This window comes from Gymnogyps californianus, chromosome 1 (assembly GCF_018139145.2).
Source record: "Gymnogyps californianus isolate 813 chromosome 1, ASM1813914v2, whole genome shotgun sequence".
NCBI classification, from domain to species: domain Eukaryota; kingdom Metazoa; phylum Chordata; class Aves; order Accipitriformes; family Cathartidae; genus Gymnogyps; species Gymnogyps californianus.
In genome coordinates, this window is record NC_059471.1 from 146,898,656 (window position 1) to 146,916,618 (window position 17,963).

Genomic DNA, 17,963 nt, shown 5'->3' on the forward strand with positions numbered 1-17,963 from the left:
CACTCAGTGTCCGTTCTCTGAAAATTGAGACTCGTAAGAACAGGATAGGTTTTGTGAACAAAGAGGTCTTATGGAGAAAAATACCTACAATAACATTTTATAGTCTGGGAAAATTAGTATGCCTCCTGCATACGACTGCAGTGTGGCACTGGAAAGAACTGGTTTGGTGTATTCATATCTTCTTTTTATTTACTAAATAAAATGGAATGTAAAGATTTATGCAGGGAAAGAAAATTCAGGACAGTTATTTAAATAAACAGATATCATTTCTATTATATTGACTGAGAAAAACAGAGAAAAAAAACAAACCAAAAGAAGACCTCAGTGAAAATAAAACTAGAAAGACTTAAATACCCTTTTGAATATGTCCTTTGCATGCAGTAGAAAACATTATCCATGTATCAAAACAATCTACAGGAATGACCAAAACATGTCATAAGTTATATGAGAAAGCCATGGTATGGCAGGTACAGAATTTTGTTTTAGAAGAGGCTATATAGAGCGTATGTTTTCTGGAACACTCGTAAAAATTTATATGCTACTGTGAAGGTTCCACTACTTGTATGATGGATTTTTTCTGATCTTAGGTTTTGTTTTGGCCTGTGACATCGAAATGTAGCTTGGCAATTTTGTCACATCTGTTTTGTGGCTAAATCTTGTGTGCAATAATATGACAAAAAATAATGCATGAAAAGATGAGTGATAAAGAGGTCTCTAACTAGTTCTGATTTTAACCTCTGAAGCTACCTAGGGAAAAGAAACCCGTTTATTTAGATCTTGGTATGCCTCACCTGTGCTACTTAAAATGACTGTCAAGTCTGACCTTGCTTGGGTTCTAAGTGAGTGAAAAAGAAGAGGCAGACTTTGGAAAGCCTCATAAAGAAAAAGAGGGCACAGGATCACTAATTTACTTTGGAATTTTTAGTTGTTGTATGTTTTCTATGAAACTGTATTTTCCTTTCTTGTTGGACAAATGGCAAAACTGGAGACAACAGGACAGATTTTTTTTTTTTTTCCTAAATAAACAGGTTATATTTGATCATGGGAAGTTTAGATATTCTCACAATCTTACTGAACACTATACATTTTAGAATATGTAATGGAGTGTCAAATTTAGTAAAGGAATTTATGAAATAATGAATTTAAGGAAAAACACAGGCTCTTGTATTAAAAGATGGTGGAATACTACTTTTTCTTATACATTTAATTAGCTTTTCAGCGTGATAATTTTATACACTTGGTTATTATTTTTACTGGAAATTTTTTTATAACACAACAAAAGTGTAAAGCAAGCATTTTCTATAACATGGCTTTTTTCAACAGCTAATGTGACATCTGAAACAAACTGAGAATATTCATTACATTATAGCTTTGAATTGTTGTTGTTTGAATTTCTAGTGAAATTTGTGAAGTGACATGCTTCAACGTTTTTATTTTTATGTCCAGTTAGGTTGTTAGAATACCTCAAAGCTCTTCGCAGTATACGTTATTGCAGTTAGATACTGAGTGAGCACTCTTAATCCAGCATTGTGATCCTTAAAACCTTGCAGATGACTTAACTCTAAATATTGCCTATGACATGGAAAAGACAGATACATCACAGCGTTTCATCTTTGTTCATTCTGCATCTAAAAGCCTAATAGTCTTCAGCCATTAAACAGAGCTTCAGCTTTCTTTCCAAACTGGGCTTCAGATTTTGTCCCAAACTAAAACACCTCTTCTGCTCAAAGGCAAGGGATGAGTCTGACACGTTGTACACCTCATGGCAAAAACACGCCCAGGCTGTTCTGTACAGCTATCCTTCCACTCCAGAGCTCATTCTTTGTTTGGGCTTGCTGTGGCCTTATCCCACAGCTGACTCATGGAGAATATGCTATAAGAAAGACAGGAAAGATTTCTGCTAAGCCAAGCAATGCCCTGGAAGAATGAAATGAGAAGGCACAGAAAAGTATCTCTTGGTTGACCATTCCCTCTTGATGAGGTTTCAAGGACAGGACTGGTCATCATAGATCAGCTGCAGAAAAGGTGCAGGGGTCAATACCTATATTATTACTGTCTTCCTAATATGGTTTTAACAGTCCAAAAATTAATCTTTAGGAAGTGAAAACTAGATCTTGCACAACTGACATAAATCTTACTAAATACTGTTGAATAGTGTGTTGTGGAAAGATAATACTAAGATGCCAAAAAAGAAGTGTGTTTATTATTAACAAAAAGTCATGTAGTTGGAAAAAAATCCACAGCGGGCCATCATGATTTATGGAACCCCAAAAAAGGGTTGCTTCACCTCTTACTGTTTGCTCCCATAAGTCCCCAGCCCAATGGGAGAGCTATTAGAATTGCAACTCCAGGGATATGATTAATCTCATACTTAAAGTATGGACTCATTTTTGGTTATGTTGTCCCTTAAACTTCATTGATTAGATCCTCACTAGCTGTAGTGAGGCAGCTAACTCATGCGTAGACATCTACAAGTTAGGTGGGACAATATCACCCTGATATATGAAGCTACCTGAATACACTCACCTTTCCTTTGGAACGGCTCCAAGGGCTGGGAGGTGTTTTGAATAAAGGTTTCAAGTTTCTCTTGCAGGAACATCTCTAACTGCCAACTTTATGAGAAAGCTCTTGGGCTACTCTGGAGCCTGCTTCTTTTTAGGCAGTTTTTTTGGTGAGTGTAATAGACACTGGAATTTCACTTAAAAGCAAAGAAACACAGAAATTCCATTTTATCATTAATTTTTCCAACTATCTATCTTCACTAAATCCACAACTGCAGACAACTAATAGAATACTAAATAATTTATCTGAAATCTAGTCAATTTTAAAGAAAGACAGCAAAAATTGCAGGGACACAATTGTCTCTGAACTCCTTGCTGACCTTGTTCTAAACCCTGTGTTAGAGACCCAAACTAAAAGAGGAAAGGGAAGCTGAATATAGAGTGTTCTGCAAAGAAGCACAAGACAAATAAATTTTAAAAACTATTTTGGAAAAGTATCTGTTTCAGGTGTGAAATAAGTGAAATGACAACCAAAAGATGCTCAGACTTACACTGAAGTGTGACTTTCAGAAAGACACATTAATTAAATAGCAAAAATCAATTTAGATTTCAGATTTGATAGTTTATCAGAAACGCTTTAGGTACTTTTCCCATGAGAACCTCACAAGAGAGGATCCCTAATTGAAACCAGTTGCAGATATACTTGGACAATGGATGATTTTTAATCACCTGACGTCTTTTTTCCAGTAGAGCTACTTGCAATTAAGTAGGAACAATGTCAGCAATTATGAACATTAGAATGACGGAATTCTTAACATTTCTAATGACAGTGTCTTTAGAGTAACAGTGTTGAATTAGCCCAAAGACAATAAGGACAGACTGACTGCACATGCTGAGCGTGATTTGTCAGACAGTTCTGCATGTTACTCAGTTCTCAGAAGAGTAGTCCCTCTTACTACAGCAGAATACCTCATGTCGTAAGTCATTCATAAATTAAGTTTCTGTAGAATAAGAGCATCCATTTCAAAATGCGTCAGTGATAAGCAAAGCCAGAAATTATAATTAAGCTTAATAAAATTTGGAGTCTGAATAGCTAACACCCCATTTTATTCTGTAAGGAAAGGAAAAAAATATATACAGTTTGACCAAATTTTTTGGTCAGAAAAAGAGATGAGAGACAATTTGTGTGCCAAAATTTATACTAACCACTTAAGTCTGCTGTGTGTTGTAAGGGAACCAATCACTCTATACTTTTTTTTTTCTGGTAGATGTTAAGTCCTTGTTCATAAAGTTTGGGTGGGATCTCACCTATTCACTGGCTTGGCAAGAGGGCTAAAGCTGCATAAAGATTTAAAAAACTCATAAAGCCCAAGGCAAAGAGGATACTGAGGACACTTAAAAGACTGACTTCGGACAGTATGTCCACAAGCCTGAATTAACAAGCACCCAGAGATGGCAGTGGAGATCAGAGTGACATGTCAAGACAAGACCAGAACAGCAAGTAATGCTCAGGCTCAGAGCCGCTTGAGGAGGCTGCTGTAATTTGGCAGAGAGTCTTAATTATGCTGGAAGTCTTTCTAGTTTCTCAGATAGACCCAGATGAAAAGGGTGTTTAAAAACTACCGTGTTCCACCATTTTTTCAGGTTACATGTTCTGACCATTTGGTGATAGAGCACATTATCTTCCTTACATCTGCTGTTAGTGAGAAGGGTTTACAGGGTACTATAGTATGCATTGGATTTCTCCTATGCAAACTCCGTCAGACTGCATATTAGATTGAATAATATTTTCAATATACTAAAAGGGAAATATTATTTGTACTTGAGGATACTGCGATAGTCAATGTTTGCACAGGGCTTAGAAATTAGTGTTATATTTATCATTCAGACGATGAAGCTATTATCATATTTTAGTTTGATAGAATTTGTTTACTACTGATAAGAGATCCTCCTGCTGTGTATGCCGCTTCTGTTAAATGAATGCTTGCTTCCTGGTATAAGTAACAGCTGACAATTTTTCATCATGTTACAGTTTATCCTTCCTTCAGATGTCTTCAGTTGGTTTCAACGTAATCTGATGACTGAATGAATATCCTCCTTTTTCATCCACCTTTTGAGTCAACTCATACTCAGCATGCCCTTTATTCAGGCTGTGGATGAAATTTTTTAAAAGCCACCTACATCCCTTTGAAAAAAGTAATGTGGACTACCCAGTCACGTAAGGACTTCTGAAAATATTTCTGTAAATTTGGGCAGTGATGGACTGGGTGCAGCTGTGACCTGCATGTGAGAAGAAAGGATAGACAGTCAACACCTAGCTGGGAGTGCTAACATGGAATGAATGCAGTGTCTTCAAGTCCAGTCCCATAGATCATCTCATAACCAATGACAGAATACACCAGATCATTAGGATATGGTCCTGTTTTCATAGTATTTCCCAGTCTGTGTAGAATTCAGTTCAAATTTTAGATATCTAAGGCACAGAAGATGCGTTGCATTCATTGTGAGTGGCCTGTTTTAAGAACAGACAATTGGAAAAAGCTGAGAGGATGGCAACAAGACTGATCAAACTGTTGGAAGCGTGATCTATTACATCTCTTTAGACTCAAATGAGTGAAGTAAATCATGGAGATAGGAACACTGGCACTGAGTGCTTTTTGCATGTAATATTTTTGGAAATTGCATAAAATTCAGACACTTTGAGATGGATTTTAAATGGCATAAAATGCAATTAAGTAACTCATTTTAAGAAAAATTGGTGACAAATGTGTGCTTATCCATTTTAAAATCTTCCCTTTTAAATGCAGAAAATATATTAAACCTTAGGGTCATAATATAGCTAATAGAACCAGGAAGCAAAGACTGAAAAATAAAAAATTACAATTTAAAAGTCCCAATAGGAATATCAGTTGAGAGGCAGCATCACAGACAAAAGACATGCAGTTTTCCTCAACTGCCTTCAAATCATAGTCACTTAGAAATCTAAGAACCCCAGTGCTCTCTTTCGTTTTCAAAAGCTTTTGCTTTCAGTCTAAAAATCAATTATGTCTTGCATGGTAGTGCTTATGGAAGGTGCTGTATTTGAATACTTAGATTATGGTTAGTTCTGCAATTAGTTGTGGGACTGACTTCAGCTAACTGCTTGTGATAGAGAGGTTTGGGATGAAATATACCGTTTGTATTCCTCCGTGCATTATGGATTGTTTCATCTTTTTGGAGCTAGGCTATTTCCTAACTTGCATTTGCTATATGAAGTTATTTACATCCGGGGCCAACAGGGACGGCCATGGCAGCTTTGGTACTTTGCAAGAAGATGTGAGTATTAAATACTCTGATCTGAAGAAGATTCAGCCTCATGGTTCCAGGAAGTCTTGGATCCATTTCAGATGCAGGAGTCACACTGAGGAATTCCTTTGCTCAGGTTGTCCTCCAAGCCTATGTTTTGCTCTGCTGTTTTGATTTTGATGACAATATTAAAAAGCTTTTGGTGCTTAGTGAAAGGACTGAGGATAAAGTTTAACTTACACAGGGCTAAACTTCAGGTGCCTGTACTTTCCCGTGAAAACCATACAGTAAGATTATGTACTGTTCAGATGGTTTCATAGTAAGCATGTTTGGGCTTCTTTCCAAAAGAAATCAGCAGTTTAAACCTCTCTTTGTACATGCATTAAATTTCTACTGTTTTCTAAAACAACAGTACAAAGCATGTTATTGACAGTTCTATTCTTGAATTCAACAAAACTAAAATGAAACATTGGCTAGAAATTCTGTCCTCCTTGCAGAAAGATGTTGCTAAGACGACACTGCTAGACAATGGAAAACATAGGTTTTAATTTATGAATTTTACCATTTCTCAAGAAGTGTAACAGTTATAACTGCATCTGATTAAAAAGAAAAACTATGCATCAACAGTACACCATAAAGCATTGTCCCAGAAGGCCCCAAGCAGCTATGAACTTTGCAAACAGTTGTAGTAAAGGTATGCATCTCAGAGAATGTAATACAAAATTTCACATTCACTTACCTTAATCGGGTTACAACTTGCAATACCGGGAAATCAGTAGGTAAATTAAAACTACTGTTCAGTGTGTTTTTAACTTATTCTAAGGTAAAATTAAATTAAGTAAAAATATAGTGTTGATGTTTGAAGGTATCAACCCATAATAACATTGCCCTTCATTTGTGTTGCAAAAGTAGTTTTCCTAATATGATAAAATGTAAAGTATTCTCCTTTGCTTGTTTCTGTTGTTAAATCAGATTTTCCTGCTTAGTAGCCTATGAAGCTTAGCAAATTTAGCAACAGTCTTATTATGTGCAATCATGTAATTTGTTTCATCATGTGGAAGCTGCTATTTGAAGCTATGACTGTTCAATATGCCTAATTTCAGTAACACTTTTTAAACCACGTAATCTGAAAGTATGGCCTAGGAATGGACTGAGAGATCTTGGGTTATTTGTAGATCATGCCAGGACCTAGGCTTCAAGGGGCCTCAGGGTTGCAGCTCTGTAACATTCATTGCACTGCTTGAATATATTAAGATACAACAAGGGTCATATATGTCGTGGTTTAATCCCAGCCAGCAACTAAGCACCACGCAGCCACTTGCTGCTCACCCCTCCACCCTCCCAGTGTGATGGGGAGGAGAATCGGGAAAACAAGTAAAACTTGTGGCTTGAGATAAGAGCAGTTTAATAACTAAAGTAAAATAAAATATAATACTAACAACAACAACAACAACAATAATAGTATAATAATAAAAATAGTAATAATTGTAATGAAAAGGAATATAACAAAAAAGAAAAAAAAAGAAATAAAACCCAAGGAAAAAAAACAGTGATGCACAATGCAATTGCTCACCACCTGCTGATCGATGCCCAAGCAGCAATCCGCCCCTCCTGGCAAACTCCCCCCTGTTTATATACTGATCATGACGTTCTATGGTATGGAATACCCCTTTGGCTAGTTGGGGTCAGCTGTCCTGGCCGTGCTCCCTCCCAGCTTCTTGCACACCTGCTTGCTGGCAGAGCATGGGAAACTGAACAATCCTTAGCTTAAGATAAGCGCTACTTAGCAATAACTAAAACATCAGTGTGTTATCAACATTATTCTCACACTAAATCCAAAACCACAGCACTGTACCAGCTACTAAGAAGAAAATTAACTCTATCCCAGCTGAAACCAGGACAATATAGCACCACATTTGGGTCTGTTTCTGCATGATGTGTTGAGCTGTAAAAACCAAATTACGAAGCACTGCCAAAATTATAACAAGAGAATACTTACCCTTTTTAAAAAAGGCAATGGTGTGCAATGGGCAATATGAATATTTTGAAGTTTAATTTCTGTTGTCAAAGGTAAAATAAGCTTAAAGTTCCTTTGCATATTGACACAGAATCTATGCCTGCATCTACATTAGCATTTAGTTCAACACAGGAGTGCATGTTGTGTTTTGTTGTTGTTGGTTTTGGTTTTTTTTTTTTGTTTGGGTTTTTTTTAGGCAAGGTTCCCAATTGTTCCTACTTACTGCACATTGGTTCATGTTGCAGAGCAATCATCTTAGCTAGCACAGATGGGATCCTTTCAGATGAAACAGAGGATGCACTCTGGGAGCACTTAATGTATTCCAGCCATTAATTGGTATTGAGGTCATGGGACCAGGCTAGAGCTCTTTGAAGTAACCCCACTGAAAACATACGTAGTACAAACACTAGGTCCGTAGTACCAGCTGCTTCACTCTACAGATCTGTTCCTATTTGTGTCATTTACTACAGAATATTTTTAAAGTATCATCAAAGCAGTGAAGAAACAATTTTTGCAGTGAAACAGATCCAAATTTCTTGCATTTTCCACATGAGATAAGGATTTCTGAATTCTGCCAAATGTTCATTCAATACATTCATATTATCTCATAGGAACATGTAATAATGTCCTCTTCCTGAATTATTATGAGGAGTCACTTGTACTGCTTAAAGTCTTCATTTTTTTTTCCTACCAAGCCATCAAGTAAATGACTTTTTATCATTTTCTATTTAACACGTCATGTTATCACTTCGCTGATTTGACTTCTGCATTTTCTATTTTGAATGTGACAGGAAGCTCCAATGTACTGGAATAGGGGAAAATTTCATTAAACAGGTCTATTTCAATGTTGGCTTTATCTCATGAATTACAATTCCTGTTGATGAGAAGTGTGTTATTTTATTATTGCTGCTGCAGCAAACGAGAAATGTTTTGAGCTGCCAAGGAAAGGAAAATCTGTCAGGTGTATACTAACAATAAACACCAGTACTGGAGGGTTAAGCTTGAAGAGCGTTTGCTCACATAAATTTAAGAACACTTTTAAAATTGCTTCTACTTCTATAAACTTATATATATTTGCACTGAATATTCTAACTCTAAACTAAAGCTTCTTGATCTTCTGGGTGACATGCTTTTGTGACACATTCTGCACGGTATCTAAGGTTAGTTACAATCCTATGTTTTTTGCCTTCTGCACCAGAACTTTGTAAGCTGGTCCAGGGTGCAGGGTTTTGCCGCTGTGGAGAAACTAGTCCTTATGGAGAAAAAAGATCTCTCGTTTCGTATTCTCCAAGGTCTAATTTAGAAAGAAAAGGGAAAATACACAACACACTGCAGTGTAAAAAAGATCTATAGGGTAATTCTTAAAACGTGGTGTTGTTCTAAATAGTGCAGTTCTTTTGCGCATGAATCATTCATTATTGAATACTGCTAAATTTAAGAGAAATAACAGGATCTTACAGATGAGTTGAAAGATATACATATTTTAATCTCATTTGCTTTTGTTTTTACTATTATTGTCAGAGAGTTGTTTTATAAAATGGTATCAAACCTAATTCACTAAAATCAATATTTATTTAATTTTGTAGTGGCCTTAAACTTCCAGACACCGGGAGTACAAATGGAATTGCAAAATGGAAAATTCCTAGACAATGGTGGTTGTGGCTATATTCTGAAACCAGAATTCTTGAGAAATTGCAGTTCAACATTTACCCCACACAATGTGGGAAGATACAGTAAACCAATGTCTCTGTCAATAAGGGTAAGCTTAGTTAATTGTTGGTTTGTTCCATAATATGTTAAAAAAAACGTTATGCTGTTCAGACCTATTTGTTATCTATTATTGGGTTCTCATTTTATCCCCATTCCTGTTGAGAAGTTTAATATTTTTTTTAAGAACATGTTAAAACTCCCATATAGTATATTCTGCTGCTTGGATGGTTTCCCATCTGTAGTTCACTTACGTTTGCTAAAAATATGTAGGTGTTCAGAAGGTATAGGAGTCTGTAAAAATATATGATTTTTCATGGTGTTGTGTACAGAAATATAAATATAACTTGCACTGTGTCACAAGTGTAGCTGACAAAGGGACTTAGTTACAGTTGTGGGGACTGAACTCTGAAAACTTAGAAATCGAATGTGCACTTTTGGTGTTATTTTCTTTAAGTATTAGTAATGCCACATGTACTATAATAATGCTAATTGACAAATGGAAATATTTAAAGATATGATAGGAAGCTTTATGCTTCTTTTAACTTTCATTATCTTCCCATGCATACATAAAAGACTTTATCATCCTAAAATGATACAAATAAGTGTAAAAAAGGGGATGAATCAATAAGCCTTTGAATTATTTCTACTTCTCCCAAATTAAAAACTGATTTACTTCTTAAAAATATTAGAAATATATGTCAATTAAAAATAATGGATTAGAAAAACCCTTCTTTTGAGGTCAAGTAGATGTTTTATAATTGTTCACTAAGAAATCTACCTTCTCCCAATGAAAAAGTGCTATTTCTGATTACACAGTACACTACTTGCATAAATGCTATTTAATTAGCATAAAATTAGTGTATGATTGCTATTTTGCTTCTTTCAGAGAAATAAATAGTGGAGACAAAACATTAGCTAATAACAATTATAAAATACTTATATAATGCATGCACCTAATCAAGAATATTTTAGTGTCCTAACAGTGAGCATACCAGTTATGAATAGACGTTACTGGATGATTTCAAGCACCCATGCATATACATCAGTTATTTTAGCCCTTATTTGTATAAAGCTGGAGTTAATTAAGATGAGGAAAAATCCCCCACTGTAGTGCAGGAGACAGACAAAATTGTTGACAATGGGAAGGAAATGTCTGAGTTTGGAAGAAGCTGGAAAAGAGAAATTTAGCTTTTTAGACTGAGGACATAGACTGAGACAACAGGCTGGGAAGTGCAGGAGACAAAAAAGCAATGGCATCCCACCAGCTGAGGGACTGTAGGGAGCAGAGAGTCATACAATCATAGACATATCATTCATAGAGTCAGCAGCAAAAACAGGAAACAGTGGTTGAAGACAAAAAGAGTCAGGAGCAGGAGTCAAAGGAAAAACAGTTTCTGCTGAAGAATAGTTACTAACCTAATGAACGGAGAAATTACTTAGGGCAAAGATATAAAACATCTAAGGGTCAAATCTCTCACACTGACTGTGAATGAATGAATGAATGAATGAATGAATGAAGAGAAGAACATAAGTGGACACAAAAATCACACGGGGCCCGATTTTACTGAATTCAATATCCTTCTTAACCTGATGTGCCACAATTCCCATCAACAACAAGCATATAACCTTTGAAGCAGAAATACAAATATTCAAGGTATTTCATACGGAAACTTCTGAGCCTACCATGTTATTTACTACTCTGTTTGTATGTCTGCTTCACCTTGGGTCTCAAAAATTGATTGGATTTATGGATTTGGGTCATAGTGTGCTGAAAAGAGCTCGCTCTTTTCCCACCCTGTGGGAGACTTAGACTGGGTCTAGCAATGGGGTAAGAGTGGGAAGCAGGACTTGGCCAATGGAGCTGAATTTTCATCATGACATTCAGGGCATGTCAAAGAACCTCCCCTGGATCTACGTGGGCAGTCCATCAGTGCTTGCATCTTGCAAAGCTTTCTAGTGAAGGTAGTAGCTATTTTCTAGGAAGAAAGGGGACAGCATCAGGATTTGCTAAGCCACTGCTCTTCAATGTTTCAGGCTAGAATTTTTCTTGGAGCAAGGTGTTACAGAAAATACCTAAGCAAAAGGTGGAATTTGTGGAGTTTGATTTTTTGGTTGACAGGGGAATAAGAATCTCTATCATGAGTTTTGATGCTTAGTTCTGAGATCTGGATCATAAGAGTCATATCTTTCACCTAGGCTTGCAGGCTTGTATATCTCTCTTGATACATGCCATACATTGATTTCTAAGCAGCAGATTACTGTACAGATGGTTATTCTCTCCTAGGTGTCCTGAAATGTAGATAGAAAACAGACAAAGTTGTGACTTTCGTTAATCCTTTCTTAGGCTGGGTGCCAGATTACAGGGGAGTCTGAGGCAAAATTTCCAGGTAGCTAACTAAATTAAGGAGAAAAATATCAGAGAGCCTATTAAATGCGGAGTTTTTATGTGTTACTGTGAAAGAGAAGGAACACAGGTGAGGCAGTTTGCTACATACCTTGTAACACAATGCTGATGTCACCGTGGATGTTAACCCTGGTCCATTAGACACAGCTTTAACAGGAATTCAGGAGCTTGATTTCAGAAAATGCAAAAAACATGAGACTGATTCCTCCAACATTACTGTTTTGCATGGTAACCAAATATAATTTTTACGGCTAGTTATTGAATAAAAACTTAAATCTGAAATTTATTATTTAAAGTACGATATCAGATTATTAATTTTTTACAATGAGAGTGATGAAACACTGGAACAGGTTGCCCAGAGAAGTGGTAGATGCCCCATCACTGGAAACATTCAAGGTCAGGTTGGATGGGGCTCTGAGCAACCTGATCTAGTTGAAGATGTTCCTGTTCATGGCATGGGGGGTTGGACTAGATGACCTTTAAAGGTCCCTTCCAATCCAAACCATTCTATGATTCTATGAAATTAGCCAAGAATTATATTAAATGGGAAGCACCATATTCTTAATTTCATTGTATTTAATATGTATTTTTATAACAGTTTATGGCTGGTATATGCTTCTTACAGTAGTTTCTTATGGAAGAGTTTTTGCTACTATCGCTACTATATGGCTACTATGTAAAGTTCATTCTTACAGTTATCTCAATACCTTACAACTTTAATTTTCCAGCTCATCAGCGGTCATCAGTTACCACCCAGCAACCTGTCGAAGACTAACAAAGCTGACCCTTTAGTGCAGATAGAAATTTACGGTGTGCCAGAAGATCAATCAAAAAAAAAATCTAGTGTTATAAAAAGCAATGGTGAGCATCAGTCTTATTCTCTTAACTGTGAACAAAGCACAATAATATTTTATAAGGAATTACCATTTTTTCATCCCAAGTTGTTATGTACTTACAGAGACTGCAATTATTCCTCTCTAGACTAGTATCTTCTGGCACAAAATCTGTAGCAAAAGTTCATGCTATGTGCCATTTTTATAGACTAGTAGGATAAGGAAGCACAAACTCTCCGGTTAGTAGCACTCTCCTGAAGGAAGATGGAATGCATTGTCTTTACTCACCGTTGTGGGCTCACCCTGGATGGCAGCTCCGCCCCACACAGCCACTCGCTCGCTCTCCCCCAGTGGGATGGGGGAGAGAATCGGAAGGGTAAAAGTGAGAAGACTCTTGGGTTGATATGAAGACAGTTTAATAGGTAATGCAAAAGCTGCGTGCGCAAGCAGAGCAAAATAAAGAATTCATTCATCACTTCCCATCGGCAGGCAGGTGTTCAGCCACCTCCAGGAAAGCAGGGCTTTGTCATGCATTATGGTTACTTGGGAAGACAGACACTGTAACACTGAACGTCTTCCCTTCTTCCTTTTTTCCCCCAGCTTTTTTGTGCTGAGCAGGATGTTATATGGCTTGGGGTACCCCTTTGGTCAGCTGGGGACAGCTGTCCCAGCTGTGTCCCCTCCCAACTTCTTGTGCAACCCCAGCCTCCTCGCTGGGAGGGGAGGGTTGCAGCATGAGAGAGAGAGAGAAGTCCTTGACACTGTGTAAGCACTGCTCAGCAATAGCTAAAACATTGGTGTGTTATCAACACTGTTTTGGTCACAAATCCAAAACATAGCACCATATGAGTTGATATGAAGAAAATTAACCCTATCCCAGCCAAAACCAGTACACTAATTGGTAAATTTAAAGACATTTTTTCTGAAGAGATTTCTGTGACTTCATCACTTAGTTCATCTGAAGTTTCTAGCAGGACTAGTCCCTTAGTTGCTTGACAAGTGAAGTGTGTATTCTTTGTAGTTGTCTTCGAGCATTCCCTTACTTTTATCATATAGATCTTCTTGATGTCTCAGACTAAAAGTTCCCTGTGATCTCCCTTCTTCTGTGCCTCTGTCTTCTATTTTTCCTTTTTCTTTTTTCCTTTTTGTAGATGGCTGCTCTTTTAAATCGGCCCATGAATTTCTTTTCCTTCTGTATGAACATTGCTCAAGACAAAGCACCCCCCTCCTGTTCCACATCCTCTTTTTGTATTTTTAGTCAAGTGATCACTTTACTGCCTTAATTTATTTAGCTCCTGCCTCATTTCCAACACTGTAAAAGGAGAAACTTTGGCAAAAACATGAAATTGGTATGGCTATAGGAAAATTTAAGTTGAGCAGAGGTTCTTAACTTGGCTATCGCTGTCCCATTTTGCTCTCTTCTAAGAGATGACACCAACTTTCTTAGGCTTTTGATTTACAGTGTTATGTAGCTAATACATGACAAATCCTTAGAAGGGGCTGGCCTGCATACTGTAGGCAAGTCCCAAGCTCTCTATGTTTGCTTCGTTCTGAGAGCTTCCCTCTGACAGTTTTAACTCCATAATCTATAGAAAAGATGTGACCTATATACCACTGCAGTCAGTGGGAGTCTTATCATTTATTAAATGGGCACAGAAATCTAGGGAAAAAGAACAAATCTTTACCAGTTCAGACTAGTGATAGCAGATACAATAATTCAGATATCAAGTAGAATAAATGAAATGGTATTTTGATACTGGGTATTTTCTCTTTTCGTTAGCTTTGAGCCCTAGATGGGATGAAACTTTCTCTTTTACTGTCCAAGTTCCAGAACTGGCATTGATACGCTTCTGTGTGGAGGATGAGATATCTCTGGTTGCAAATGAATTCCTTGGTCAATACACTTTACCACTGCTGAGCTTGAGTAAAGGTAATATTTTTATGATGTGAGCCACCTATAACAGCTCAAAAAAATCTACAACATTCCAGGCTTTTATCATTACTGTAGTATTGATAGAGTACAGCATTATGTTTGTTTCCTAAAGGAAAATTATATAACCATAGGTAAAAATTGCACTCTGGTTTTTTAAGTCATTGTAGTCTCTGAATGCAAATCCACGGTGTAGAAATCAAAAGAATATTAATGACAGTTAGTTATTCCTACTGCAGTGTTCAATTCTAGATAGAAACTGCTCAGGCGGTATTTTAACTCATTGCAATGAAACAGGAAGAGAGATTAGTCAGAACTACTATAAAGGCAACAGTTTTGTGTACTTTCTACTCAGGCTCAAAACCCAGTACAAGCCAAATTAAAACAAAACAAAAAACCCCAAAACCCCTCAGGTAACCTATCTGCAACTTTTCAGAGTGGAGAATGAAGAATATAAATTAAGCAAAATATTTACGGTATTTTTCTTGGTAGTGTTTCTTTTGTTGTTCCGGTATAGCTTCTGGAATCTTACGTGATTAATAGGCTGCACATAAAGAGCAGACACAGAAGTCAGTAGGCCGAGGAGAAAGGCTTATGTAAAATGGCTGTTTACTATATTGAATTTCCAAAGCTATTTCTGACAAAACAAACAACCAACTTTTATTAGTGAATGAAGATGTGATGGCAAAACATTGGAGCTGGCAATGAGCACTGTGCCTTTTTTATTAAGCTTAACAAGATTTTTAATGGCTTTTTCTTTCCAGGTTCTGAAGTCATAAAGCTGTTCGTGATTCTTAGTTGAGGTTGAGGAGTTACACAAGAACAAAGACATTACTCTGAAAGCACACTTGCTTTTCTCCAACATGATTTTTTACACTGATCATCCTTTACTTTCCTTTTATTTATATATTTCAGGATAATGAAAAAAAACAAACAAACAAACCACGAACTCAAGATGTCTGAGACTAATTCAAATAGCAGACATTAAAGCTTACGTATGCTTGTAAAACCATCAACTTGGGCTTTTTTTTTTTTTAAATAATTTTTCAGTGTCTCTCTAATGTGCCTGTATGATTAATTTCAGTTACAAATGGAGGATTCATATTTTGGAATAGTAAGAGCATGCAGATTCTACTGGAAAGATTTTGAGTGGAGTAAGTCAAAATGCTAGGAAATGAGTGTAGGTATAAAAACTATAAACAGTGCCAAACAAATTGCCCCTATCCCCACTTAACACAATGTAAAAAAATGTAAGATGCCATCAGGATGCCCAGAGGCACAAATAAAATGCTTCTAAGAGATGAACTGACAGATAATTTCAGAATTTATTGCAATGCTTAACATTGAGACCTCTGGATTCCAGGTCTGGAACCATGGTTTTGCTTTAGGTACCTAAGCTCCCTAAATAGTGAAAGGGGAAAATAATGTGTCTTACAGAGGGAGTCACAACAGTCTAGATTTCTTAGGAAAGAACTCTCTAAACCATGCTGAAGAGTGAGTTAGGATTTAAATCTTACTCTTCACAGCTCCAATATTGCTTTAATCTGCACTACAGGACTGTCCCTCCTTCCCTAGGATTCATATCCCTGAGGTGTTCCCTGAGGGCAAGTTGCTTCCAAAAGCTGAGCAGTGCTTACATCTTTTTTTTCGTTGACAAGCAGTGGGACAAAATTGTGCCATTGCCACCCTCCCCTGCATTTTCTCTTGAAAGGATTCAAATGTGTATCATCACTGCCTTCCTTTCCCCAGCAGCAGCCTCCCAACTCAGTTGTAGATTACACTGGGGAAAAATGCCTGCTGCCCACCTGTAGCAGTATTTGATTTTTCATGCAATGATTAAGTAGGTATACTCAGAGGGGCTGAAGGTTAGAATAATTCTCTAGCTGGGTGGTTGAAGGCAAGAGGAGAGGGGTCCTGGGTTACAGTCCCTGTACCAATGAGTCTGCCATGTAGAATACTAATACAGGACAGGAATTCAATTATTACTGCTATTATCACTGGATTAATGAATAGTTAATTATTTCATACAAATTGGAACAATCAATAAAAAGAAGTTTTACTTCTCTCAGGACACTTTGGAGAATATTCTATAGGTAGGGGCTAGAACACAGGCTTTAGAAAAGAGTCTTAGTCCTTGAAGTGTATCTTTGGATAGGAAATAAACCAAGTCTTCCACGTACTGTGTGCATGCTCTAAAAGTTGATCTCAAATGCATATTGCCTGGACTCAGCTTTAATATCTGCTGCCCAGAAGCTGAACCTTAGATGCCAGGTGAACTTTCATGTTGTATAAAAGAATCAAGAAAATCCAAACCCAAATAAATGAGGGTCCCAAAGACTACACACACATCCAGACATACCTAAAGAAGGATTTTGAAAACTGCAGTTCCGAACATAGATACTTATTCATAACAAATACTTACTTAAATAACTGCAGTTATATATATATATAGATAAAACATAGAACTTTTTTTTTTAATCAAAAGTGACATTGTTTATTATTATGAAATAATGGACATTTACAGTCATATAAAGCAATACAGGTTTGGGGTTTTGGAGAGGGGATTGTTTTGTTTTCCGAGCAGGTAACTTAATTATATTTGAAGTTGAGAATTATAGCTTCTCCAAATACTTTAACAACCAGATGAACATTTAGTTTCTGTGGCATGCCTTACCTCTGATACCGGGAATCACTCATATGTAAAAGGAGATCTTTAACAGACTTAAGATGCCATGGTAGAAGATCTTGCACTATACTTTTTTTCTGCCTCAGCTGGACAGTACATTACTGCTGCAATACCACTCTTCTCTAAGGCACTATCACTGTTGATTCACAAGTTATTTAATTTGCTATCAGAACAATGCATGCAACACGTAACATCTTTGGATGTTAAAATGTATGCTTTCCCCATGTTTGAATATCACTGGGCTGAAAGTCTTCAGTTTGAAAAAACACCACATCCTGAAAGACACTGGAGTTTTTCACTCTGTGTCCAAAAATGCCAGAATTGAAATACTTTATATGTAGAGGAGAAAACCAGTAGAAATGGGATTTGGATTCTGTATCATTTCAGTTTATTTTAAAGAGTTTTTTAGAGAATCATAAATTATGCCTTATTTGCATAGTAGATCATAAAACCACTCCATCATAATCTTTGCGTTTGTGGTTAATGCACTAATAAAGTGTCATTATATTTACAGGTTACCGTAATGTTCCCCTGTTGTCCAAAGATGGTGACAATCTCGAACCTGCATCACTGTTTGTTCATATCTGGTACTATTAA

At 36.8% G+C, this 17,963-nt stretch overlaps 1 protein-coding gene across 1 annotated transcript in view; it reads left to right on the top strand.

Moving 5' to 3' along the window:
- Positions 1–17,963, top strand: part of PLCZ1 (phospholipase C zeta 1) — a 58,992-nt gene extending 41,029 nt beyond the window's left edge. Inside the window, exons 10-13 of the mRNA XM_050913330.1 lie at positions 9,390–9,562; positions 12,646–12,778; positions 14,531–14,680; positions 17,881–17,963. Of these exons, the coding sequence (XP_050769287.1) occupies positions 9,390–9,562; positions 12,646–12,778; positions 14,531–14,680; positions 17,881–17,963 (539 nt within the window). The remainder of the gene's footprint in view (positions 1–9,389; positions 9,563–12,645; positions 12,779–14,530; positions 14,681–17,880) is intronic.